General features: G+C 44.0%; 3 protein-coding genes and 1 long non-coding RNA gene across 6 annotated transcripts; all 4 read left to right on the forward strand.

The window, feature by feature from the left end:
- Positions 1-698: 698 nt before the first annotated feature.
- Positions 699-3463, forward strand: LOC147759314 (uncharacterized). Of its 3 annotated transcripts, XM_086998306.1 has the most exons (6): positions 699-1121; positions 1604-1826; positions 1944-2054; positions 2178-2327; positions 2695-2714; positions 3268-3463. In XM_086998306.1, exons 1-6 carry the CDS (start codon positions 714-716, stop codon positions 3289-3291), a joined length of 936 nt encoding a protein of 311 aa, XP_086854432.1. In that variant the 5' UTR covers positions 699-713; the 3' UTR covers positions 3292-3463. The 3 variants fall into 3 exon arrangements, with proteins under 3 accessions (XP_086854432.1, XP_086854430.1, XP_086854431.1); XM_086998304.1 differs by lacking the exon at positions 3268-3463 and having other exon boundaries at positions 2695-3177; XM_086998305.1 differs by lacking the exon at positions 3268-3463 and having other exon boundaries at positions 2178-2852.
- Positions 3464-3482: 19 nt separating this feature from the next.
- On the forward strand, positions 3483-8204 carry LOC147759315 (uncharacterized). Its single transcript, XM_086998299.1, has 8 exons — positions 3483-3730; positions 3879-4206; positions 4366-5148; positions 5501-5558; positions 5734-5982; positions 6203-6506; positions 6650-6892; positions 7123-8204. Exons 1-8 carry the CDS (start codon positions 3483-3485, stop codon positions 7736-7738), a joined length of 2829 nt encoding a protein of 942 aa, XP_086854425.1. The 3' UTR covers positions 7739-8204.
- An 867-nt stretch (positions 8205-9071) lies between these two features.
- Positions 9072-11073, forward strand: LOC147759316 (uncharacterized). Its single transcript, XM_086998301.1, has 3 exons — positions 9072-10128; positions 10612-10792; positions 10958-11073. Exons 1-3 carry the CDS (start codon positions 9721-9723, stop codon positions 11071-11073), a joined length of 705 nt encoding a protein of 234 aa, XP_086854427.1. The 5' UTR covers positions 9072-9720.
- Positions 11074-11190: 117 nt separating this feature from the next.
- On the forward strand, positions 11191-12375 carry LOC147759317 (uncharacterized). The gene is made up of 3 exons (XR_015331577.1): positions 11191-11342; positions 11711-11730; positions 12287-12375. It is a non-coding gene; the product is annotated as an uncharacterized LOC147759317 (long non-coding RNA).
- The last annotated feature ends 11661 nt before the right edge of the window (positions 12376-24036 follow it).

The raw sequence follows: 24036 nt of genomic DNA on the forward strand, positions 1-24036 counted from the left end.
GGTCATGTGACCACAACAAACCGCAATGTTTACAGGAACTAGGCGTGGGGTCCTTTCTTTAGGGGGGAACCATTCACCCGGCCACGGCAAACATTCCAGGTGCGCACTAACGTTTTTAATCGTTTTTGGGGCTTGAAACGCATCTGGTGCCAAGTTGCGCGCCGAAATTGCCCCATCCGCCCCGGGATTTTTGGCGTAATTTTCGCATTTTTTGCCTTTTTCTTTTTTTCTTTTTTGCGCTGGGCCGACAGAGAAGATTGAGTGGGTTCCTTTGCGCAGGGGACATGCGTAGCTTCTCTGTAGAGTGACCCCGAATCACATGACGACTCATGCATACGTCATCGCTGATTTTCCTCAAATCAGCGATTCCAACCAATCACAAACCCAAAATCAGCGATCTGGTCGAAAATCAGCGATGACGTAGGCGAAATCAGCGAATTACGGCCGCAGAAAAGAGGTCACGTGGTACAGGAGTCGTCAAGCACAAGCTATTCAACATGGCGACAAGAGGTAAGTTTTCTCTCGACTCAGCGATTCACCTGCCCGTTGCTCGCTTTAAACGGACTAGATAATTTAAAACACCGACACCGATGAAAAGCTCAAGTAGTACCGAGCACGCCGACGTATCAGTCGGCGCAACCAGTTGCACCTTTCCGCTTTTATCGCAATAATTACCTTTTCGCGGGAAAAATCCACGTGGGTGGGTGCTCGACATGACATGTCTGGATTTCTTTGCAGATGAACCGAAAACGCCACTCCCCTCGACCAGATCAAGCGACCCAGTGTTCAGGAGGAGGTCGGATGGAGCACTGACGCTCGGTGAGAGTAACGCCGCGAGGAGGGCTGCTGCTTCTGCAGCCACTGCCTCCCTCACCGCCGCTGCCAAACCACCGGAGAAGGTTGCGGAGGAGGCCAGGTCTGCAGTCATCCAGCTCGGCCTGGATGTCACCGACAAGAAACACCTTCTGGGGCATCACAGGCTGCAGTTTGGAAAATACCGGGGGCAGACCTTCCGGTGGCTGGTCGAGAACTCCCTGGGGTATGCCGCCTACTTGGCAGAGAGTCTGAGCAGGGAGACTCCACACCCCGGCCCGCTGGGTGTGAACAAATACAAGCTCAAGGTAAAATCTTTCCTTTTAAATCTTTTTTGATTGCCTTACTATATGTAATGTGTAAGGTATTGAAAGATTGAAAGTAATGCCCCATGGTGTAAGGTTAGTTGTCTGCACCCCCCCCCCCCCTCCCCATGTCTTTTATAAGTCTTTCATTGGTGTTATACTGGTTTGTGGTGAATAATACTTCAAGTATTCAGTTACTGTGGATACAGACAAACATCATAGTTTAAGTATCTGACATATCTGTCCTCAAGTCACTGATATCTAGTATTGTTAAAGTGGTCTTGTAACACAAACTAGTCGGACTGAAGGTCACCTCCCAGGAAAGGTACAACGCATTGTTTGTATCTTAGCACACACAGTAATATAAATCAGTTGTACTAGTTTCCATTATTGAAAGAGATGATAGTAATTAACATTCATTTCAATTGGACAATGCCTTTATTGTCAGGGTACCTGTCTTAATCACCTTTATTGACTTCACATAGGAGTACCTTGAGCTGTTCCCCCAGGGTCGGGAGGCTATTGCTGCCAAGACCAAGGAGAGGCAGGCAAAACCCACACCACCTGCCAAGCCTGTCCCAGTATCCTCCAGCTCACTTCAGAGCCTCATGGTCGGCAGTCATCTGTCACCAGCAGGGCTCAAAGCTGGAGTGAAGAGACAGCTTGGTCCCCCAGGGCCAACACCCAATCTTAAGAAATCAAGAAGAGGTAAATGACACATGTATTATTACACACATTTTTTTTTTTTTTTTTTCAAATTTAATAGTTGATGTGTGCTTCTGTATCAGTGTATTTATTCCGTTATTCATTTTTTTTTTTTTCCAGCAACGGCGACCCTGCCCAAGTCTGAGGATGTGGAAGTGGTGGACGCCCCCCTTCCTGCCCCAGACAGCACCAACACCGCCGTTGCCAAGAAACCTAAACCCACCACCAGAGGTAAATGTAATTCATGGTAATTTCATTGACGTAAGGACCCTTGTTTTAAGAGTAGCTTTCTAACATCTTTTTACAGTTGTTGCCACTTTTACTTCAGTATATTCTAATTTTGTTCATTTAAAGCGACAGCCGTAGACCCTGAGGAAGTGAGCGACTTGGAACGCCCAGAGCTACCTGTCCCTGCCTCAGCTGGTGCTGGCACCAGTACAGCTGCCGCTCCTGACACCATACCCCAACAGGAGACCAAAAGGCAGAGCTCCCTGCCAGATTCAGGTAAAGACTTTTTGTTTCTTTTCCATGAACAATTTGAGGTCACAGCTGGGATTCAATTTGGAAATTAACCAGTCAATTCAATTTGGAAATTAACCAGTCAATTTTCAGTGAGCAAAAAGTTAACTCCTAGCTGCTGACCTTACATTAAGTGTTTTGTCTGTGACATATCACATACCGCCCCAGCCCTCCTGCCAAGGTGATGATGACAAGAAGAATTCCTTCATGAAAATCTGCACAGCTTAGATTGTGAATTTTAAGATTTTTTATAAAATTAATCGCGCAAAGTGTAATGAAAGAAAATAGTGTAAAACAGAATGTAAAACATTAAGAGTGTTCTATTGTTCTTGTACCTGTTTTCTTTTCACAGTCTTTGGAGGACAGGTGTTGGTGAGTTTGAAATCAAGCTTTCAGAGTTTTATTGTTTTATTTATTATTAATGCACACGTGGCTTATTCACTGACACTTGTAGCATGTGGTGTGTTTTCTTTTTATATGTTTTGGAAGGTGACAGCACAGCAGCAGCAGCAGCACTTTGGTTTTGTTTTCTTTTTCGCTTTTTCGCTTTCCTTTTTTTTTTTTTCTGCATTACTGTGGGTTCCTTACTGTGAGGTGGTTGGTGTTTGTATTGCCTGTAGATTAGCATAAAAGAGCTGAACATGCAATAACTTTTTTTTGTTTGTGGGTGATAAGGTTAAAGATATGAGGATGTATTTAAATGATAACTATTGACCATAAAGTAAACAAAGTCCAAGCAGTGATTAATCTGTTACTTTTAATAACCTCCAATGCAGAAGATACATGATAAGTAAGAATGAGTAATTTTTAAAAGTAATGAGAAAGTATGTCAGCTCTTGTAAAGTGTGATATATGTTCATGATTTTCTTTTATTTCAGGTTTCCCCCTCTATTATTTTGTACTTATTGCTCTTCACTTGTTCCAGTGCCCGTGGATGACACTGATCTGATCCCTCTGTCATGGAAGGCCAGCCTGCCACCACATGAAGCACAGTGGGTTTCCCGTGCCTTGTTTACCACCCGCCGGGGCCAACTGAAGCAAGAGCTGCAGCTGTGGTGGCACCCACCATCACCCAGACTGGTCCACGCCCAGCCCCCTAGAACAGCAGGGCCTTTCTTCACCCACCCCTTCTTCCTCTGGATGCCACGCCGCATGTTCAGGGCTCAGCTGTCTTGCTCTGTGCCATCATGCAAGGGTCGCCAGTTAACATCCTGCGGTTTCTTCAAGACTGTCCGCCGCGTCCTTGACATCGATGGCTACTTTTACATGGGCACTGAGTACCTGGAGTGCGGCGCCTGTCACAAGAAGTATGCGGGTTGGAGTGGGGAAATCCTCCAACAGCTGGACGTGGCGACAAGGGGGAAATTTCCAGCACTGCTCACATACAGGTAATTTCAAAACTTTTCTTTTTTTTTCTTTTTTTAATTTATGGAATTCTTGCATTTAATATCAGTTCATTTGAAAATCTATTTCAGCGGACAAAATAACTCTGTCTTTACATTTATAACTTATTCTGTTCTTGATTCTTTGTTGCAGGTACTCTTGCTCTACCCGGGTAGTTTCTCTCCTGAGAGAGCGATCTCTTGGGAACAGCACTACTCGGCTGAGTAAGCAACTGTGTGAGCAGCACACCAGGGATTGGCTAAGCAGGGTAGCCAATTTCCTCTCAGTTGTAGACAAGTTTGCCAGCTCATCCCTTGTGCAGAGAACAAGTCCTCTTCAGCCGTTACCCTTTGAAAGACTCCCGGGGCCAGCATGGCTACAAACTGTGCTGGTCCGTGACGTGTTGTTGAGGCTTGATGAGATCAAAGCCAAGGTGACCTCCACCTTTGGATCCGTCTTGAAGATGGACTCCACCAAAAAGGTATGTACAGTTTTTGTTCTGATTTGCTCTCTTAAACTTTGTACAGTGAACAGTTTTGAAAACAAAACAACAAAACACACACACAAAAAAAAAAAAAAAAAAAAAAAATTTCTTTAAGAAAATGTATTAAGTGTCATATTTCCCCCCTCCGTTTTTCAGGTAGCCAAAAAGCTGGCAGGAGAGGCTGCAGGCTCAGCTGCCTGGTGCACCAACGTGGGCAATGAACACGGCCAGGTACTGACCTCAGTACTCACTGCTCAGGAGGGAGCTGGCCTGACCAAGATGGCCCAGGGCCTCGTGAGGCGGTACCAGCTCAGTGAACAGCCTCCACCCAAGGTGATGTATGTTGACAGGGACTGCTGCTCCACCTCCGGTCCCTGCAATGTCAAGAAGCTGTTTGCTGGCTGGCCCCATCTGGTGGTGCGACTGGACGTGTGGCACTTCATGCGCAGGTTCGCCTCCTGTGTCACCACGGAAAGCCACCCACTATACGCCGTCTTCATGAAGAAGTTGTCTGCCTGCATTTTTGAGTGGGACGCAGATGATCTGGCAGCACTTCGAGATGCCAAGCTGGGCCAACTACAACTACAGGGCGCTGGCGTCAGCCCAGACAACATCATGCAGCACATCTCGCGCAAGGAGTTAGAGAAACACTGCCGTCGCCGCACCCGCGGTGTAGCTGAAACCACTCGTCTCTTGCAGTCGCTGGTCGACACGCTGGACAGTGATCAGGGGTGCGACGCGCTAGGAGTACCTCTCCTTGATCACGAGAGAGTGCAAGACATGTGGGCCTCTCAACAGCGCCACATACCATGCCTCCAGGACGTCGAAGGGGTCTCTCTGTACACCCAGACTGGAACTCTGAGGAAGGGCGGGAAGGAGCTGAAGGTCTACAGGTGTGCGAGGGGCTCAGTTTCCCTGGAGAGCTTCCATTCTCATATTGTTAGATTCATTCCCGGTAAGCACAACCACACACACCGACAGACTGCTTGGTTACCTGAAAGTAGATTTAAAATCACTTTAGACTGACTTAATTTTGATGCATTGGTACTTGTTAAATTAAACTTAACATTTTTGTTGAAAATTTGTGGTTATTGAACACTTGCAGCTAATTTTCTCCCTTTTTTCTTGTTTTTAACAGGACAAAGTGCCTCTGCCACAAATTTCCAAGCCTACATCCTGGAAGGAATTGTTCGGTGGAACCAGGATCGTGCGCTGGCCGCAATTGACAATGGGGACACCGAACTTCGCTGCTATGATGGACAGCTCGTCCAGGCAGTGAACCATCTGGGAGAACGGTGTGCTTGGCAATACCATCGTGCCAAATGCTGTGGTCCCCAGGAAATACACTGGTAATTAAAGTGATTTAGGTTTCGTGTAATTTATAGGAATATAATTAGTTTAGATGTAATTGCAGCCAAGAAATTATTTTTGGAAAAAATAAATAAATAAATAAATAAATAAATACATGAAAAAAAAAATGAGGCCTGCTACTAATAATTCTCTCATTTCTCTCTTTACTTCCAGGTGAGCTTCTAGGGTGCGAGTACCTGCTCGATCAGACGGGAAAGGCCCTAGAACCTGTAAAACTGGACCCAGATGCACCCGAGGAGGAGGTTGTCGAGACAGTGGAGGAAGATGCTGATGATGAGGGGTTCTCTGAAGACTGTGATCCCACAATTGCAGATGCTGACGAGGACCCTGTATTCCACATCCCTCCCAGACCACACACCTCCTCCGTGACAGAGGCAACCAATACCTCTCCACCCAGAGAAGGTAAATTTTTAGATTATTACTATTGTAATTATTATTATTATTTCTTTATTATTATTATTATTTTTCTTTATATGTTAATTCCAGATATGTAGCTATGCAAGTCAGTTGCCCTGTTCTGTTCACACAAGGTTATTTTATTTATTTTTTTTTTTTTTCAGGTGATATTTCTTTTTTCCCCTCCCCCCTCATTATATCGGCATATTTTTTTTTTACTTTCCAGAAGAGGTGCCCCTTGAAGAACCAACACCCAAGGTAGATGAGACTTCAGAGTCAGTGGACAGACATCATATCCCCGGTTATGATGCCGTAACGAAGCTGGCTTCTGTACTCGTCTCCCTACGTACCATCGAGAGGGAGTGCCTCCTAACCGAAGATGTGGAGAAGATAATCCACCACTGGGAGGCGTTGCCAGAAATGGACAAACAACGCCTCCGTTACACTCCACACTTCAAGAGGAGGCACACAAAGGGGCGATTTGCCTCTTCCAAGAACACCATCACTCCTGGGGTGGAGAGTGTCAAGAAGTAAGTTTTTTTTTTTTTTTTTTTCAGCTAAGATTGTATTAACACTTATTTTTCAGAAGATATTGGCATGAAATAGACCAAATAATAATAATAATAATAATAATAATACAAGAAAAAATTAAGTTTTTCCTTTGTACTTTCAGGTGCATGCTGGGGACTGGCACCCCTGCGCGTGAGCCTTCCGAATCCAGGGTAGTGGAGGCCGTCATAATGCAACTAATGGAGGCCCATGATGCTCCGTGGAAGGGAGGCAAAAGACAACACCCGTGGGGAGTCATCATGCGGGACTATGAGAGGATCACCAGGCTCCTTTTCAACAACGCCCGTGTGATGGAAAAAACAACCCTCCAGCTCTTCTCCATAAACATGAGGACACTACATACATGGTAATTTCTCAACTGACTCGACTGTCACAGCAACATTGTAAAATGTTAATTCCTCACTTAAATTAGATTCCTGAAAAGTCACCAATTAAACTGATACAATGATATTGCTAGTGCTTTTTTTTTTTTTTTTTTCCAATTTCATTTCAGTTTTTATTTTTTATTTTCTTTCAGATTTAAGAATATTTAAAGATTATTTCCTGATTATTCTTTTTTTTTCTTTTCTTCCATAGGCACAACAGGACTACAGATGAGCAGTACAGGGCCTCCCTTCTACAGGGGATGTCCCTGCCCGCTCCTCCTGCAACAGCAACAACACCGCTGCCTGCTGCCAGGCAGCTGCTACCGCGGCTGCCAGTGCCCTCTGGAACACCGCACCAGTACCACCTGCCTAAAGACACCACAGGCACTGCGGTGCTGAGAAGAGATGGGAAGAAGAAGAAGAAGAAGAAGATGAAGCCAGCCCGCGCAACAGAGACACAGTCCAAACAAGTGGTCGTGGTCCCACAACCTGTTGGATTTTTTCCACCTGGCATTCTGCCGCACCAGTTGGCACCAGCACCCGCCCAGTGGACCACCTTCGCACCCACGGTGATGACCCCAATACCAGGTTTTCCACCCTGGTCCCAACCACTTCCACAGTCAACTACACCAGCTCCGGTTGTGGCTAAGAGGACCAGAAAAACAAACAACTGTAAGAAATGTGGAAAACCACGCAACATCCAGGCGGGTCATAGCGGCTACCGTGGCCATACATACTGCCCTGACAACGCAGAGGGCCTGACGTACTTAGCCTGGAAGGAACGAATGAAGGCCCTCTTAGAACAACAACAACAACAACAACAGTGAGGGCAGTATAAATAAGGACTGTGTCTTCCCAAAATGACATTATTCTCGACAGCTGGAGTGTCATTTTTTATTTAATTATACAAAGACAGCTGGACTGTCATCATATATTTATACACAGACAGCTGGACTGTCATTAATGCAACAAACAATGCAAGGGAAGTGTGCAATAGCTTGGTTAGCTGGCAATTCACTTATTCAAGGATAGCTGGACTATCTCTTATTTATTCAATGCAACTGCAATGCAAAAACAACTGTGCAATAATTTGTTCCAAGATAGCTGGACTATCACCTACTTATTCAATGCAACTGCGATGCAAAAACAACTGTGCAATAATTTGTTCCAAGATAGCTGGACTATCACCTACTTATTCAATGCAACTGCGATGCAATAACAACTGTGCAATAATTTGTTCCAAGATAGCTGGACTATCACCTACTTATTCAATGCAACTGCGATGCAAAAACAACTCTGCAATAATTTGTTCCAAGATAAGCTGGACTATCACCTACTTATTCAATGCAACTGCGATGCAAAAACAACTGTGCAATAATTTGTTCCAAGATAGCTGGACTATCACCTACTTATTCAATGCAACTGTGATGCAAAAACAACAAGACAGCTGGACTATCATCTATTTATATATATATATATATATTAAAAAAAAAATCACTGACTTATTTCAATCATTTATGCAACTACAACGCAGAAAAAAACTGCTATCTGCATTGAGGTTCAATAAATTTGATTCATATACAACCTGCATTCTTTGTTTCAATTTGTATATTGATTTTAAAAAAAACAGTAAACTGAAAATAAAACGGAATTTGTACATTTAATTTAATTTTGATGAACAGTACAAGTAAATTGAAAGTAGAATGCAGAGCACGTTTCTGTATTCCCCCCCCTCCCCTTCTTTCCCCACCACGATCTCAACTGTAGCAATCTGTCACAACCAAGGTTATTTACGTTTTTTTAGCATGCAAACGCATTAGGCGACGCTATTCAGCCAAGATCTGGGTCTTAACTCCTACTTAACTCCTAGAGGGCGCAAGTTTGGCCCGTGTTTTGGCGATTTGCATTTGCATACACATGCACTTTCGTTATGCACTTTCGTTATAACGCCGGGCACTTTCGTTCTGTATTTTGATGCTGTGTTTTGTTTGCGTTTGTCAATTTGCTACTTTGTAGCACATTTCTCAACTGCAGGAGCAGGAGAAGGGCCTTTTTTGACGATGTTAACGGTCATTTGGCCGTCGGCTACTGTGACACGGTCATGTGACCACAACAAACCGCAATGTTTACAGGAACTAGGCGTGGGGTCCTTTCTTTAGGGGGGAACCATTCACCCGGCCACGGCAAACATTCCAGGTGCGCACTAACGTTTTTAATCGTTTTTGGGGCTTGAAACGCATCTGGTGCCAAGTTGCGCGCCGAAATTGCCCCATCCGCCCCGGGATTTTTGGCGTAATTTTCGCATTTTTTGCCTTTTTCTTTTTTTCTTTTTTGCGCTGGGCCGACAGAGAAGATTGAGTGGGTTCCTTTGCGCAGGGGACATGCGTAGCTTCTCTGTAGAGTGACCCCGAATCACATGACGACTCATGCATACGTCATCGCTGATTTTCCTCAAATCAGCGATTCCAACCAATCACAAACCCAAAATCAGCGATCTGGTCGAAAATCAGCGATGACGTAGGCGAAATCAGCGAATTACGGCCGCAGAAAAGAGGTCACGTGGTACAGGAGTCGTCAAGCACAAGCTATTCAACATGGCGACAAGAGGTAAGTTTTCTCTCGACTCAGCGATTCACCTGCCCGTTGCTCGCTTTAAACGGACTAGATAATTTAAACACCGACACCGATGAAAAGCTCAAGTAGTACCGAGCACGCCGACGTATCAGTCGGCGCAACCAGTTGCACCTTTCCGCTTTTATCGCAATAATTACCTTTTCGCGGGAAAAATCCACGTGGGTGGGTGCTCGACATGACATGTCTGGATTTCTTTGCAGATGAACCGAAAACGCCACTCCCCTCGACCAGATCAAGCGACCCAGTGTTCAGGAGGAGGTCGGATGGAGCACTGACGCTCGGTGAGAGTAACGCCGCGAGGAGGGCTGCTGCTTCTGCAGCCACTGCCTCCCTCACCGCCGCTGCCAAACCACCGGAGAAGGTTGCGGAGGAGGCCAGGTCTGCAGTCATCCAGCTCGGCCTGGATGTCACCGACAAGAAACACCTTCTGGGGCATCACAGGCTGCAGTTTGGAAAATACCGGGGGCAGACCTTCCGGTGGCTGGTCGAGAACTCCCTGGGGTATGCCGCCTACTTGGCAGAGAGTCTGAGCAGGGAGACTCCACACCCCGGCCCGCTGGGTGTGAACAAATACAAGCTCAAGGTAAAATCTTTCCTTTTAAATCTTTTTTGATTGCCTTACTATATGTAATGTGTAAGGTATTGAAAGATTGAAAGTAATGCCCCATGGTGTAAGGTTAGTTGTCTGCACCCCCCCCCCCCCCTCCCCATGTCTTTTATAAGTCTTTCATTGGTGTTATACTGGTTTGTGGTGAATAATACTTCAAGTATTCAGTTACTGTGGATACAGACAAACATCATAGTTTAAGTATCTGACATATCTGTCCTCAAGTCACTGATATCTAGTATTGTTAAAGTGGTCTTGTAACACAAACTAGTCGGACTGAAGGTCACCTCCCAGGAAAGGTACAACGCATTGTTTGTATCTTAGCACACACAGTAATATAAATCAGTTGTACTAGTTTCCATTATTGAAAGAGATGATAGTAATTAACATTCATTTCAATTGGACAATGCCTTTATTGTCAGGGTACCTGTCTTAATCACCTTTATTGACTTCACATAGGAGTACCTTGAGCTGTTCCCCCAGGGTCGGGAGGCTATTGCTGCCAAGACCAAGGAGAGGCAGGCAAAACCCACACCACCTGCCAAGCCTGTCCCAGTATCCTCCAGCTCACTTCAGAGCCTCATGGTCGGCAGTCATCTGTCACCAGCAGGGCTCAAAGCTGGAGTGAAGAGACAGCTTGGCTTGGTCCCCCAGGCCAACACCCAATCTTAAGAAATCAAGAAGAGGGTAAATGACACATGTATTATTACACACATTTTTTTTTTTTTTTTTTCAAATTTAATAGTTGATGTGTGCTTCTGTATCAGTGTATTTATTCCGTTATTCATTTTTTTTTTTTTTCCAGCAACGGCGACCCTGCCCAAGTCTGAGGATGTGGAAGTGGTGGACGCCCCCCTTCCTGCCCCAGACAGCACCAACACCGCCGTTGCCAAGAAACCTAAAACCCACCACCAGAGGTAAATGTAATTCATGGTAATTTCATTGACGTAAGGACCCTTGTTTTAAGAGTAGCTTTCTAACATCTTTTTACAGTTGTTGCCACTTTTACTTCAGTATATTCTAATTTTGTTCATTTAAAGCGACAGCCGTAGACCCTGAGGAAGTGAGCGACTTGGAACGCCCAGAGCTACCTGTCCCTGCCTCAGCTGGTGCTGGCACCAGTACAGCTGCCGCTCCTGACACCATACCCCAACAGGAGACCAAAAGGCAGAGCTCCCTGCCAGATTCAGGTAAAGACTTTTTGTTTCTTTTCCATGAACAATTTGAGGTCACAGCTGGGATTCAATTTGGAATTAACCAGTCAATTCAATTTGGAAAATTAACCAGTCAATTTTCAGTGAGCAAAAAAGTTAACTCCTAGCTGCTGACCTTACATTAAGTGTTTTGTCTGTGACATATCACATACCGCCCCAGCCCTCCTGCCAAGGTGATGATGACAAGAAGAATTCCTTCATGAAAATCTGCACAGCTTAGATTGTGAATTTTAAGATTTTTTATAAAATTAATCGCGCAAAGTGTAATGAAAGAAAATAGTGTAAAACAGAATGTAAAACATTAAGAGTGTTCTATTGTTCTTGTACCTGTTTTCTTTTCACAGTCTTTGGAGGACAGGTGTTGGTGAGTTTGAAATCAAGCTTTCAGAGTTTTATTGTTTTATTTATTATTAATGCACACGTGGCTTATTCACTGACACTTGTAGCATGTGGTGTGTTTTCTTTTTATATGTTTTGGAAGGTGGACAGCACAGCAGCAGCAGCAGCACTTTGGTTTTGTTTTCTTTTTCGCTTTTTCGCTTTCCTTTTTTTTTTTTTTCTGCATTACTGTGGGTTCCTTACTGTGAGGTGGTTGGTGTTTGTATTGCCTGTAGATTCAGCATAAAAGAGCTGAACATGCAATAACTTTTTTTTGTTTGTGGGTGATAAGGTTAAAGATATGAGGATGTATTTAAATGATAACTATTGACCATAAAGTAAACAAAGTCCAAGCAGTGATTAATCTGTTACTTTTAATAACCTCCAATGCAGAAGATACATGATAAGTAAGAATGAGTAATTTTTAAAAGTAATGAGAAAGTATGTCAGCTCTTGTAAAGTGTGATATATGTTCATGATTTTCTTTTATTTCAGGTTTCCCCCTCTATTATTTTGTACTTATTGCTCTTCACTTGTTCCAGTGCCCGTGGATGACACTGATCTGATCCCTCTGTCATGGAAGGCCAGCCTGCCACCACATGAAGCACAGTGGGTTTCCCGTGCCTTGTTTACCACCCGCCAGGGGCCAACTGAAGCAAGAGCTGCAGCTGTGGTGGCACCCACCATCACCCAGACTGGTCCACGCCCAGCCCCCTAGAACAGCAGGGCCTTTCTTCACCCACCCCTTCTTCCTCTGGATGCCACGCCGCATGTTCAGGGCTCAGCTGTCTTGCTCTGTGCCATCATGCAAGGGTCGCCAGTTAACATCCTGCGGTTTTCTTCAAGACTGTCCGCCGCGTCCTTGACATCGATGGCTACTTTTACATGGGCACTGAGTACCTGGAGTGCGGCGCCTGTCACAAGAAGTATGCGGGTTGGAGTGGGGAAATCCTCCAACAGCTGGACGTGGCGACAAGGGGGAAATTTCAGCACTGCTCACATACAGGTAATTTCAAAACTTTTCTTTTTTTTTCTTTTTTTAATTTATGGAATTCTTGCATTTAATATCAGTTCATTTGAAAATCTATTTCAGCGGACAAAATAACTCTGTCTTAACATTTATAACTTATTCTGTTCTTGATTCTTTGTTGCAGGTACTCTTGCTCTACCCGGGTAGTTTCTCTCCTGAGAGAGCGATCTCTTGGGAACAGCACTACTCGGCTGAGTAAGCAACTGTGTGAGCAGCACACCAGGGATTGGCTAAGCAGGGTAGCCAATTTCCTCTCAGTTGTAGACAAGTTTGCCAGCTCATCCCTTGTGCAGAGAACAAGTCTCTTCAGCCGTTACCCTTTGAAAGACTCCCGGGCCAGCATGGCTACAAACTGTGCTGGTCCGTGACGTGTTGTTGAGGCTTGATGAGATCAAAGCCAAGGTGACCTCCACCTTTGGATCCGTCTTGAAGATGGACTCCACCAAAAAGGTATGTACAGTTTTTGTTCTGATTTGCTCTCTTAAACTTTGTACAGTGAACAGTTTTGAAAAACAAAACAACAAAAACACACACACAAAAAAAAAAAAAAAAAAAAAAAATTTCTTTAAGAAAATGTATTAAGTGTCATATTTCCCCCCTCCGTTTTTCAGGTAGCCAAAAAGCTGGCAGGAGAGGCTGCAGGCTCAGCTGCCTGGTGCACCAACGTGGGCAATGAACACGGCCAGGTACTGACCTCAGTACTCACTGCTCAGGAGGGAGCTGGCCCTGACCAGATGGCCCAGGGCCTCGTGAGGCGGTACCAGCTCAGTGAACAGCCTCCACCCAAGGTGATGTATGTTTGACAGGGACTGCTGCTCCACCTCCGGTCCCTGCAATGTCAAGAAGCTGTTTGCTGGGCTGGCCCCATCTGGTGGTGCGACTGGACGTGTGGCACTTCATGCGCAGGTTCGCCTCCTGTGTCACCACGGAAAGCCACCCACTATACGCCGTCTTCATGAAGAAGTTGTCTGCCTGCATTTTTGAGTGGGACGCAGATGATCTGGCAGCACTTCGAGATGCCAAGCTGGGCCAACTACAACTACAGGGCGCTGGCGTCAGCCCAGACAACATCATGCAGCACATCTCGCGCAAGGAGTTAGAGAAACACTGCCGTCGCCGCACCCGCGGTGTAGCTGAAACCACTCGTCTCTTGCAGTCGTGGTCGACACGCTGGACAGTGATCAGGGGTGCGACGCGCTAGGAGTACCTCTCCTTGATCACGAGAGAGTGCAAGACATGTGGGCCTCTCAACAGCGCCACATACCATGCTCCAGGACGTCGAAGGGGTCTCTCTGTACACCCAGACTGGAACTCTGGAGGAAGGGCGGGAAGGAGCTGAAGGTCTACAGGTGTGCGAGGGGCTCAGTTTCCCTGGAGAGCTTCCATTCTCATATTGTTAGATTCATTCCGGTAAGCACAACCACACACACCGACAGACTGCTTGGTTACCTGAAAGTAGATTTAAAATCACTTTAGACTGACTTAATTTTGATGCAATTGGTACTTGTTAAATTAAACTTAACATTTTTGTTGAAAATTTGTGGTTATTGAACACTTGCAGCTAATTTTCTCCTTTTTTTCTTGTTTTTAACAGGACAAAGTGCCTCTGCCACAAATTTCCAAGCCTACATCCTGGAAGGAATTGTTCGGTGGAACCAGGATCGTGCGCTGGCCGCAATTGACAATGGGGACACCGAACTTCGCTTGCTATGATGGACAGCTCGTCCAGGCAGTGAACCATCTTGGGAGAACGGGTGCTTGCAATACATCGTGCCAAATGCTGTGTCCCCAGGAATACACTGGTAATTAAAGTGATTTTAGGTTTCGTGTAATTTATAGGAATATAATTAGTTTAGATGTAATTGCAGCCAAGAAATTATTTTTGGAAAAAATAAATAAATAAATAAATAAATAAATACATGAAAAAAAAAATGAGGCCTGCTACTAATATTCTCTCATTTCTCTCTTTACTTCCAGGTGAGCTTCTAGGTGCGAGTACCTGCTCGATCAGACGGGAAAGGCCCTAGAACCTGTAAAACTGGACCCAGATGCACCCGAGGAGGAGGTTGTCGAGGACAGTGGAGGAAGATGCTGATGATGAGGGGTTCTCTGAAGACTGTGATCCCACAATTGCAGATGCTGACGAGGACCCTGTATTCCACATCCCTCCCAGACCCACACACCTCCTCCGTGACAGAGGCAACCAATACCTCTCCACCCAGAGAAGGTAAATTTTTAGATTATTACTATTGTAATTATTATTATTATTTCTTTATTATTATTATTATTTTTCTTTATATGTTAATTCCAGATATGTAGCTATGCAAGTCAGTTGCCCTGTTCTGTTCACACAAGGTTATTTTATTTATTTTTTTTTTTTTCAGGTGATATTTCTTTTTTCCCCTCCCCCCTCATTATATCGGCATATTTTTTTTTTACTTCCAGAAGAGGTGCCCCTTGAAGAACCAACACCCAAGGTAGATGAGATCTTCAGAGTCAGTGGACAGACATCATATCCCCGGTTATGATGCCGTAACGAAGCTGGCTTCTGTACTCGTCTCCCTACGTACCATCGAGAGGGAGTGCCTCCTAACCGAAGATGTGGAGAAGATAATCCACCACTGGGAGGCGTTGCCAGAAATGGACAAACAACGCCTCCGTTACACTCCACACTTCAAGAGGAGGCACACAAAGGGGCGGATTTGCCTCTTCCAAGAACACCATCACTCCTGGGGTGGAGAGTGTCAAGAAGTAAGTTTTTTTTTTTTTTTTTTCAGCTAAGATTGTATTAACACTTATTTTTCAGAAGATATTGGCATGAAATAGACCAAATAATAATAATAATAATAATAATAATACAAGAAAAAATTAAGTTTTTCCTTTGTACTTTCAGGTGCATGCTGGGGACTGGCACCCCTGCGCGTGAGCCCTTCCGAATCCAGGGTAGTGGAGGGCCGTCATAATTGCAACTAATGGAGGCCCATGATGCTCCGTGGAAGGGAGGCAAAAGACAACACCCGTGGGGAGTCATCATGCGGGACTATGAGAGGATCACCAGGCTCCTTTTCAACAACGCCCGTGTGATGGAAAAAAACAACCCTCCAAGCTCTTCTCCATAAACATGAGGGACACTACATACATAGGTAATTTCTCAACTGACTCGACTGTCACAGGCAACATTGTAAAATGTTAATTCCTCACATTAAATTAGATTCCTGAAAAGTCACCAATTAAACTGATACAATGATATTGCTAGTGCTGTTTTTTTTTTTTTTTTCCAATTTCATTTCAGTTTTTATTTTTTATTTTCTTTCAGATTTAAGAATATTTAAAGATTATTTCCTGATTATTCTTTTTTTTTCTTTTCTTCCATAGGCACAACAGGACTACAGATGAGCAGTACAGGGCCTCCCTTCTACAGGGGATGTCCCTGCCCGCTCCTCCTGCAACAGCAACAACACCGCTGCCTGCTGCCAGGCAGCTGCTACGCGCGGCTGCCAGTGCCCTCTGGAACACCGCACCAGTACCACCTGCCTAAAGACACCACAGGCACAGCGGTGCTGAGAAGAGATGGGGAAGAGAAGATTATTATTAAATTTACATTTACTTAATTTATAGATTTCTCAATTATATTTATAAGTTTTAAGACTAGAAGAAAGACCAACAAACTTTTTTTCATATTTCACAACCAGTTTATTACAGAGTAGTATCTTAAAATCATACATTTTTATTTTAATTACATGCTCTCTTTGAATAGCTATGATCAGGAATTACAAGTTTTGGCATAGATATGCATCTTCTGTAGTCATTATTACTTTTCAATGCTTTAGATCTGTCATATCTTCTGTAACGGCTAAGGATTCTCTGTCTAGCTCTTAACTTAAATGCAACTGTCTTTTTGTGATTTACTCTCATTTTCATCTGTTTTTCATCTTTCTCCAGATATTTAACAACTGAAGAAGTGGGCCTAACACCAACAGAGGCCATCTTACACAAAGTGGATTGCTTAAGTCCATTATTCCTCAAGTGAACTGCACTGTGAATCCTGCCTTCGAAGTTCCGTGAAAAGGTGACAACTTTATTATTAGTTTTCTGAAATGTCCGGTTTAAAGACTCCACTTTTTGTGTGTTGGTATTAAGTTTTGTTGATTCAATTGCCCTTGGGCCCAGTCTATAATTTAGGCACTGTCTTAAGATGTGCACATCTTCAGAGTTGCTAAAGTCTAGTTTGCCTTTCTCAGGGAAAATAGTTTCCGTGCCACCTTTGCATACATAAGAATACTTTAAGCAGTTTTCACAATCACCGTTGTAACAACTAATTATAGAGTCAGTGACATAACTCAGTGCTCTTTTAATCAATTCTATGTCCCCTTTATTTGCTTTATAGCAGGCATCGAATTCAGCATAACAGCGCATTGCTATGCACTGAGCAAAGCGTTTCTGCATCTTGTCTCTGGAGTACTTTGTTTTCCCTGGGAAAACTTGACCGGAAAATGGTGCTTTTTCAATTTGCTTTTTCAGAGCTTTACTGAAGTGGCGCGTGTCCCGAAGACTTTCGACATCATCACATGCAGAGTGGGCTCGGCTATCACCATCAGTGGTCAAGGCACCAACTGTGACCTCTCCAGAAATTTCCTCGAGGATCTGCTGCATGGCACGTTTCTCGTCTCCAATACTGTCGTCTTCCCGTAGATTCGCCGTGCAGATACCACTGTGCTCTGGACAGGATACATCTTCCCCTCTACTTTTAAGCAGGTGAGCTGTGTGGCATAACTTGTTTCCGGTGTAAACACCAATGATGTCTTTTTTGCTGGTTACATTTTCTGCAACGGTGTATACAGTCTGAGTGGCTGGCTGGTATGGTGTTTTGTTCCCTCCACTAAACAGACTATTATTATATCTGCCATCTCCTTCCACTGCTATGGGCTGTCCTTCACACCCTCTCAGATCTTGAATGCGGCGTAGATTCTCACGGCGCTGTTGCATGTCAGCTTTGTTAAGCTTGGTTATAGCAGCACCGACTTTATTTGCTTGCTTTTGCATGGATGATGCACTGGGCGGGGTCACATTGGTCGCCATTAGAATCTGCCTCATGGCCGTGTTGGAGATCATGTTTTGTGACAGGCCTACTTGCAAGCCTGCATTCACCGTTGCTGCTCTCCTGCCACGCTGCTTGCTCTCGACTTCATTGTACAATTTCTGTTTCCCTGTCCTGTACTGACACGTGTCACATTTTAGTCCCATTGACCAAGCCACTCCCCACTTGCTTTCTGCCTCTCTGTCCCAAACCATTGAGCCAGTGCACTCAGCTGTATGCTCTGACAAGACTTTGTTGACCAGATTGACAATTTTTTCTGGTGAAACCAACTTGTATTCATCATCTGGGGGTTGGGGCTGGCTGCTGGACAAACTCTCTGACTGGGCCCTCCTAGGTCTGAGGATGACGGGTGCATCAGGGTTGCTGCTGAGGGTTGCTGGCGGCCCGACAGGGGGTGGAGAGGAGGCTGCCTGGTACAACTCTTGGCTGGGTCTGATGTATCTTCTCACAATAGGCTCTGGAGGCTGGTCAGACTTCTGTCTTGCATGGTATAGCTTGTGTCCCTTCACAAATACACTTTTTCTTCGTTTTTTCCAGCTACCTTTACCGTACGGCATGGTGGATAGAAAGTGACTTCTGAGTCCAGAGGCAGAGACAGGGCATTTTATAGCATCAGCTGCCCATTGTCTCTCCCAGGTGTGCAGGAAAGCAGGATACATTACAACAAAAGGTATGAACAGTGATTGGTAGTGGGGTTTCCTGTAAACAGCAAACTGCATGGCCCCAGTGCAGGAGGGGGGTATACAGCTTAGCAGTGAGTATTGTTCTGCAGGGAGGGACAAGAAGCTCATTTCCTGTATCCTCACAACAAACACAAACAAACATAAACAACAGTTGTGACAATTAACCTTGCACTTGAGTTTAAGTAATTTTTAGATATTTTAAAATATTTTTATTAGTAATTTTCCACTTTTCACATTTTATTTCTCAACAAAGTGCACTTAAACTAGGCCCAACCAGTTAAGATGCTTATCTCAGATTTTCACACCTGTCCAGCATAAGGTGTCCAAATTTCAAAACAATTGAAACAAATTCAGGCACAGAAATGTACATTTAACTTTTTATCACTCATGAAATTATGCTTTCTCACCAGGTGCAATGTTGGCTAGAGTGGCCGATACAGCAACCACATTTTCAACTTGACAGGGCTCAGTCATCAAGAGACCGTTCTCAGTCATATTGGGCGGAGCAGTTGGCAGTGTATTAAGGTTTTAATTTTTGGTGTCAGAAGGTAAGAACAGGGGGGGTGGTTTGTGTGAAGGGCAGAAACCTCCAAATCAACCAATCAGCACCTGTTATAGACGAATATAGTTCAGTGAGAAAAAATGAGTGCTTTTTTCCATTTTTTTCCTGGCATTTCTTGTGTGTTGCTAGGGTTAATTTTGGTATCAACTAGCAGAGTAGGGTGTTAACTACTGCCAGTTTTTTTTTCAGGACCAGGCACAGGTGCAGTGCAGTCGTGAGACCTCTGGCGGAAGGGTCTACTGACTGTGAGTGGTGCAGTGGTTTGTTTACAAACAGAGGGGTGCACATGTTCAAGTGATGCCGGTAAGACAGCGGAGTTGATGACAGTATATTTTTTTGCCATTTGGAGTTATGTCAGTGTGTCTGCTGTCCATGGAGATGGGAAATGTTTCCCAGAGTTATTTTCTTTATGCAGTTTTGCAGGCATTTCTTAGTATGGTCGTCAATGGGAAATATTTTGGTGGTTTCTCCCCTGAACAGGAAAAGTGACAACTGTTCACTTTTGGCTTAGTTTCTAAATTTAGAGCAGCACAGGCCATAAAAGGGTGCTCTTGCATCATTTCACACAAAAAATGGCTAATGACCAGTTCTAGGATGTATATCTTGCGAAATTACATGCAAAATTGCATAACACACAGGAGGGATACTGTTGGCTGTGGACTGGGGGCACCAGTTGTTCCAGTGGGGCCCGTTATGGGTTATGGAGGGTTACATTTCCTGGGGCTAGACACTCTGTTACTGTTGGAGTGCACAGGGTGGCATTTATGCTTAGGAGAGGGTTTTACACATTCCACCCGTGTGGAGTCGGTCTGTGCTGTAACCCCGATCATCTCACAGCAGAGCCTCAATGAATCAACAATAACAGATTACATTGTCGTAATGTGGGCAGGTGCCTCAGACACAGACGGGGGCCAAATTGTGTACATGATAATTATTAATATTATTGTTATTATTATTAAATTTACATTTACTTAATTTATAGATTTCTCAATTATATTTATAAGTTTTAAGACTAGAAGAAAGACCAACAAACTTTTTTTCATATTTCACAACCAGTTTATTACAGAGTAGTATCTTAAAATCATACATTTTTATTTTAATTACATGCTCTCTTTGAATAGCTATGATCAGGAATTACAAGTTTTGGCATAGATATGCATCTTCTGTAGTCATTATTACTTTTCAATGCTTTAGATCTGTCATATCTTCTGTAACGGCTAAGGATTCTCTGTCTAGCTCTTAACTTAAATGCAACTGTCTTTTTGTGATTTACTCTCATTTTCATCTGTTTTTCATCTTTCTCCAGATATTTAACAACTGAAGAAGTGGGCCTAACACCAACAGAGGCCATCTTACACAAAGTGGATTGCTTAAGTCCATTATTCCTCAAGTGAACTGCACTGTGAATCCTGCCTTCGAAGTTCCGTGAAAAGGTGACAACTTTATTATTAGTTTTCTGAAATGTCCGGTTTAAAGACTCCACTTTTTGTGTGTTGGTATTAAGTTTTGTTGATTCAATTGCCCTTGGGCCCAGTCTATAATTTAGGCACTGTCTTAAGATGTGCACATCTTCAGAGTTGCTAAAGTCTAGTTTGCCTTTCTCAGGGAAAATAGTTTCCGTGCCACCTTTGCATACATAAGAATACTTTAAGCAGTTTTCACAATCACCGTTGTAACAACTAATTATAGAGTCAGTGACATAACTCAGTGCTCTTTTAATCAATTCTATGTCCCCTTTATTTGCTTTATAGCAGGCATCGAATTCAGCATAACAGCGCATTGCTATGCACTGAGCAAAGCGTTTCTGCATCTTGTCTCTGGAGTACTTTGTTTTCCCTGGGAAAACTTGACCGGAAAATGGTGCTTTTTCAATTTGCTTTTTCAGAGCTTTACTGAAGTGGCGCGTGTCCCGAAGACTTTCGACATCATCACATGCAGAGTGGGCTCGGCTATCACCATCAGTGGTCAAGGCACCAACTGTGACCTCTCCAGAAATTTCCTCGAGGATCTGCTGCATGGCACGTTTCTCGTCTCCAATACTGTCGTCTTCCCGTAGATTCGCCGTGCAGATACCACTGTGCTCTGGACAGGATACATCTTCCCCTCTACTTTTAAGCAGGTGAGCTGTGTGGCATAACTTGTTTCCGGTGTAAACACCAATGATGTCTTTTTTGCTGGTTACATTTTCTGCAACGGTGTATACAGTCTGAGTGGCTGGCTGGTATGGTGTTTTGTTCCCTCCACTAAACAGACTATTATTATATCTGCCATCTCCTTCCACTGCTATGGGCTGTCCTTCACACCCTCTCAGATCTTGAATGCGGCGTAGATTCTCACGGCGCTGTTGCATGTCAGCTTTGTTAAGCTTGGTTATAGCAGCACCGACTTTATTTGCTTGCTTTTGCATGGATGATGCACTGGGCGGGGTCACATTGGTCGCCATTAGAATCTGCCTCATGGCCGTGTTGGAGATCATGTTTTGTGACAGGCCTACTTGCAAGCCTGCATTCACCGTTGCTGCTCTCCTGCCACGCTGCTTGCTCTCGACTTCATTGTACAATTTCTGTTTCCCTGTCCTGTACTGACACGTGTCACATTTTAGTCCCATTGACCAAGCCACTCCCCACTTGCTTTCTGCCTCTCTGTCCCAAACCATTGAGCCAGTGCACTCAGCTGTATGCTCTGACAAGACTTTGTTGACCAGATTGACAATTTTTTCTGGTGAAACCAACTTGTATTCATCATCTGGGGGTTGGGGCTGGCTGCTGGACAAACTCTCTGACTGGGCCCTCCTAGGTCTGAGGATGACGGGTGCATCAGGGTTGCTGCTGAGGGTTGCTGGCGGCCCGACAGGGGGTGGAGAGGAGGCTGCCTGGTACAACTCTTGGCTGGGTCTGATGTATCTTCTCACAATAGGCTCTGGAGGCTGGTCAGACTTCTGTCTTGCATGGTATAGCTTGTGTCCCTTCACAAATACACTTTTTCTTCGTTTTTTCCAGCTACCTTTACCGTACGGCATGGTGGATAGAAAGTGACTTCTGAGTCCAGAGGCAGAGACAGGGCATTTTATAGCATCAGCTGCCCATTGTCTCTCCCAGGTGTGCAGGAAAGCAGGATACATTACAACAAAAGGTATGAACAGTGATTGGTAGTGGGGTTTCCTGTAAACAGCAAACTGCATGGCCCCAGTGCAGGAGGGGGGTATACAGCTTAGCAGTGAGTATTGTTCTGCAGGGAGGGACAAGAAGCTCATTTCCTGTATCCTCACAACAAACACAAACAAACATAAACAACAGTTGTGACAATTAACCTTGCACTTGAGTTTAAGTAATTTTTAGATATTTTAAAATATTTTTATTAGTAATTTTCCACTTTTCACATTTTATTTCTCAACAAAGTGCACTTAAACTAGGCCCAACCAGTTAAGATGCTTATCTCAGATTTTCACACCTGTCCAGCATAAGGTGTCCAAATTTCAAAACAATTGAAACAAATTCAGGCACAGAAATGTACATTTAACTTTTTATCACTCATGAAATTATGCTTTCTCACCAGGTGCAATGTTGGCTAGAGTGGCCGATACAGCAACCACATTTTCAACTTGACAGGGCTCAGTCATCAAGAGACCGTTCTCAGTCATATTGGGCGGAGCAGTTGGCAGTGTATTAAGGTTTTAATTTTTGGTGTCAGAAGGTAAGAACAGGGGGGGTGGTTTGTGTGAAGGGCAGAAACCTCCAAATCAACCAATCAGCACCTGTTATAGACGAATATAGTTCAGTGAGAAAAAATGAGTGCTTTTTTCCATTTTTTTCCTGGCATTTCTTGTGTGTTGCTAGGGTTAATTTTGGTATCAACTAGCAGAGTAGGGTGTTAACTACTGCCAGTTTTTTTTTCAGGACCAGGCACAGGTGCAGTGCAGTCGTGAGACCTCTGGCGGAAGGGTCTACTGACTGTGAGTGGTGCAGTGGTTTGTTTACAAACAGAGGGGTGCACATGTTCAAGTGATGCCGGTAAGACAGCGGAGTTGATGACAGTATATTTTTTTGCCATTTGGAGTTATGTCAGTGTGTCTGCTGTCCATGGAGATGGGAAATGTTTCCCAGAGTTATTTTCTTTATGCAGTTTTGCAGGCATTTCTTAGTATGGTCGTCAATGGGAAATATTTTGGTGGTTTCTCCCCTGAACAGGAAAAGTGACAACTGTTCACTTTTGGCTTAGTTTCTAAATTTAGAGCAGCACAGGCCATAAAAGGGTGCTCTTGCATCATTTCACACAAAAAATGGCTAATGACCAGTTCTAGGATGTATATCTTGCGAAATTACATGCAAAATTGCATAACACACAGGAGGGATACTGTTGGCTGTGGACTGGGGGCACCAGTTGTTCCAGTGGGGCCCGTTATGGGTTATGGAGGGTTACATTTCCTGGGGCTAGACACTCTGTTACTGTTGGAGTGCACAGGGTGGCATTTATGCTTAGGAGAGGGTTTTACACATTCCACCCGTGTGGAGTCGGTCTGTGCTGTAACCCCGATCATCTCACAGCAGAGCCTCAATGAATCAACAATAACAGATTACATTGTCGTAATGTGGGCAGGTGCCTCAGACACAGACGGGGGCCAAATTGTGTACATGATAATTATTAATATTATTGTTATTATTATTAAATTTACATTTACTTAATTTATAGATTTCTCAATTATATTTATAAGTTTTAAGACTAGAAGAAAGACCAACAAACTTTTTTTCATATTTCACAACCAGTTTATTACAGAGTAGTATCTTAAAATCATACATTTTTATTTTAATTACATGCTCTCTTTGAATAGCTATGATCAGGAATTACAAGTTTTGGCATAGATATGCATCTTCTGTAGTCATTATTACTTTTCAATGCTTTAGATCTGTCATATCTTCTGT

Source organism: Lingula anatina, unplaced genomic scaffold (assembly GCF_051362555.1).
Source record: "Lingula anatina isolate TDL-2025a unplaced genomic scaffold, LinAna3.0 unanchor8, whole genome shotgun sequence".
Taxonomy (NCBI): Eukaryota; Metazoa; Brachiopoda; class Lingulata; order Lingulida; family Lingulidae; genus Lingula; species Lingula anatina.

Excerpts from the sequence above, each read along its gene's own strand:
- LOC147759315 (XM_086998299.1), top strand. The coding sequence starts at position 3,483 with ATGCCACGCCGCATGTTCAGGGCTCAGCTGTCTTGCTCTGTGCCATCA. Across the intron at positions 3,731-3,878 it reads CCAGCACTGCTCACATACAG|GTACTCTTGCTCTACCCGGG; the intron begins GTAATTTCAAAA and ends TCTTTGTTGCAG. Across the intron at positions 5,983-6,202 it reads TACCTCTCCACCCAGAGAAG|AAGAGGTGCCCCTTGAAGAA; the intron begins GTAAATTTTTAG and ends TTTACTTTCCAG.
- LOC147759314 (XM_086998304.1), top strand. The coding sequence starts at position 714 with ATGACATGTCTGGATTTCTTTGCAGATGAACCGAAAACGCCACTCCCC. Across the intron at positions 2,055-2,177 it reads ACCTAAACCCACCACCAGAG|CGACAGCCGTAGACCCTGAG; the intron begins GTAAATGTAATT and ends GTTCATTTAAAG. Across the intron at positions 2,328-2,694 it reads GAGCTCCCTGCCAGATTCAG|TCTTTGGAGGACAGGTGTTG; the intron begins GTAAAGACTTTT and ends TTCTTTTCACAG.
- LOC147759316 (XM_086998301.1), top strand. The coding sequence starts at position 9,721 with ATGACATGTCTGGATTTCTTTGCAGATGAACCGAAAACGCCACTCCCC. Across the intron at positions 10,129-10,611 it reads TGAACAAATACAAGCTCAAG|GAGTACCTTGAGCTGTTCCC; the intron begins GTAAAATCTTTC and ends GACTTCACATAG. Across the intron at positions 10,793-10,957 it reads TGGAGTGAAGAGACAGCTTG|CAACGGCGACCCTGCCCAAG; the intron begins GCTTGGTCCCCC and ends TTTTTTTTCCAG.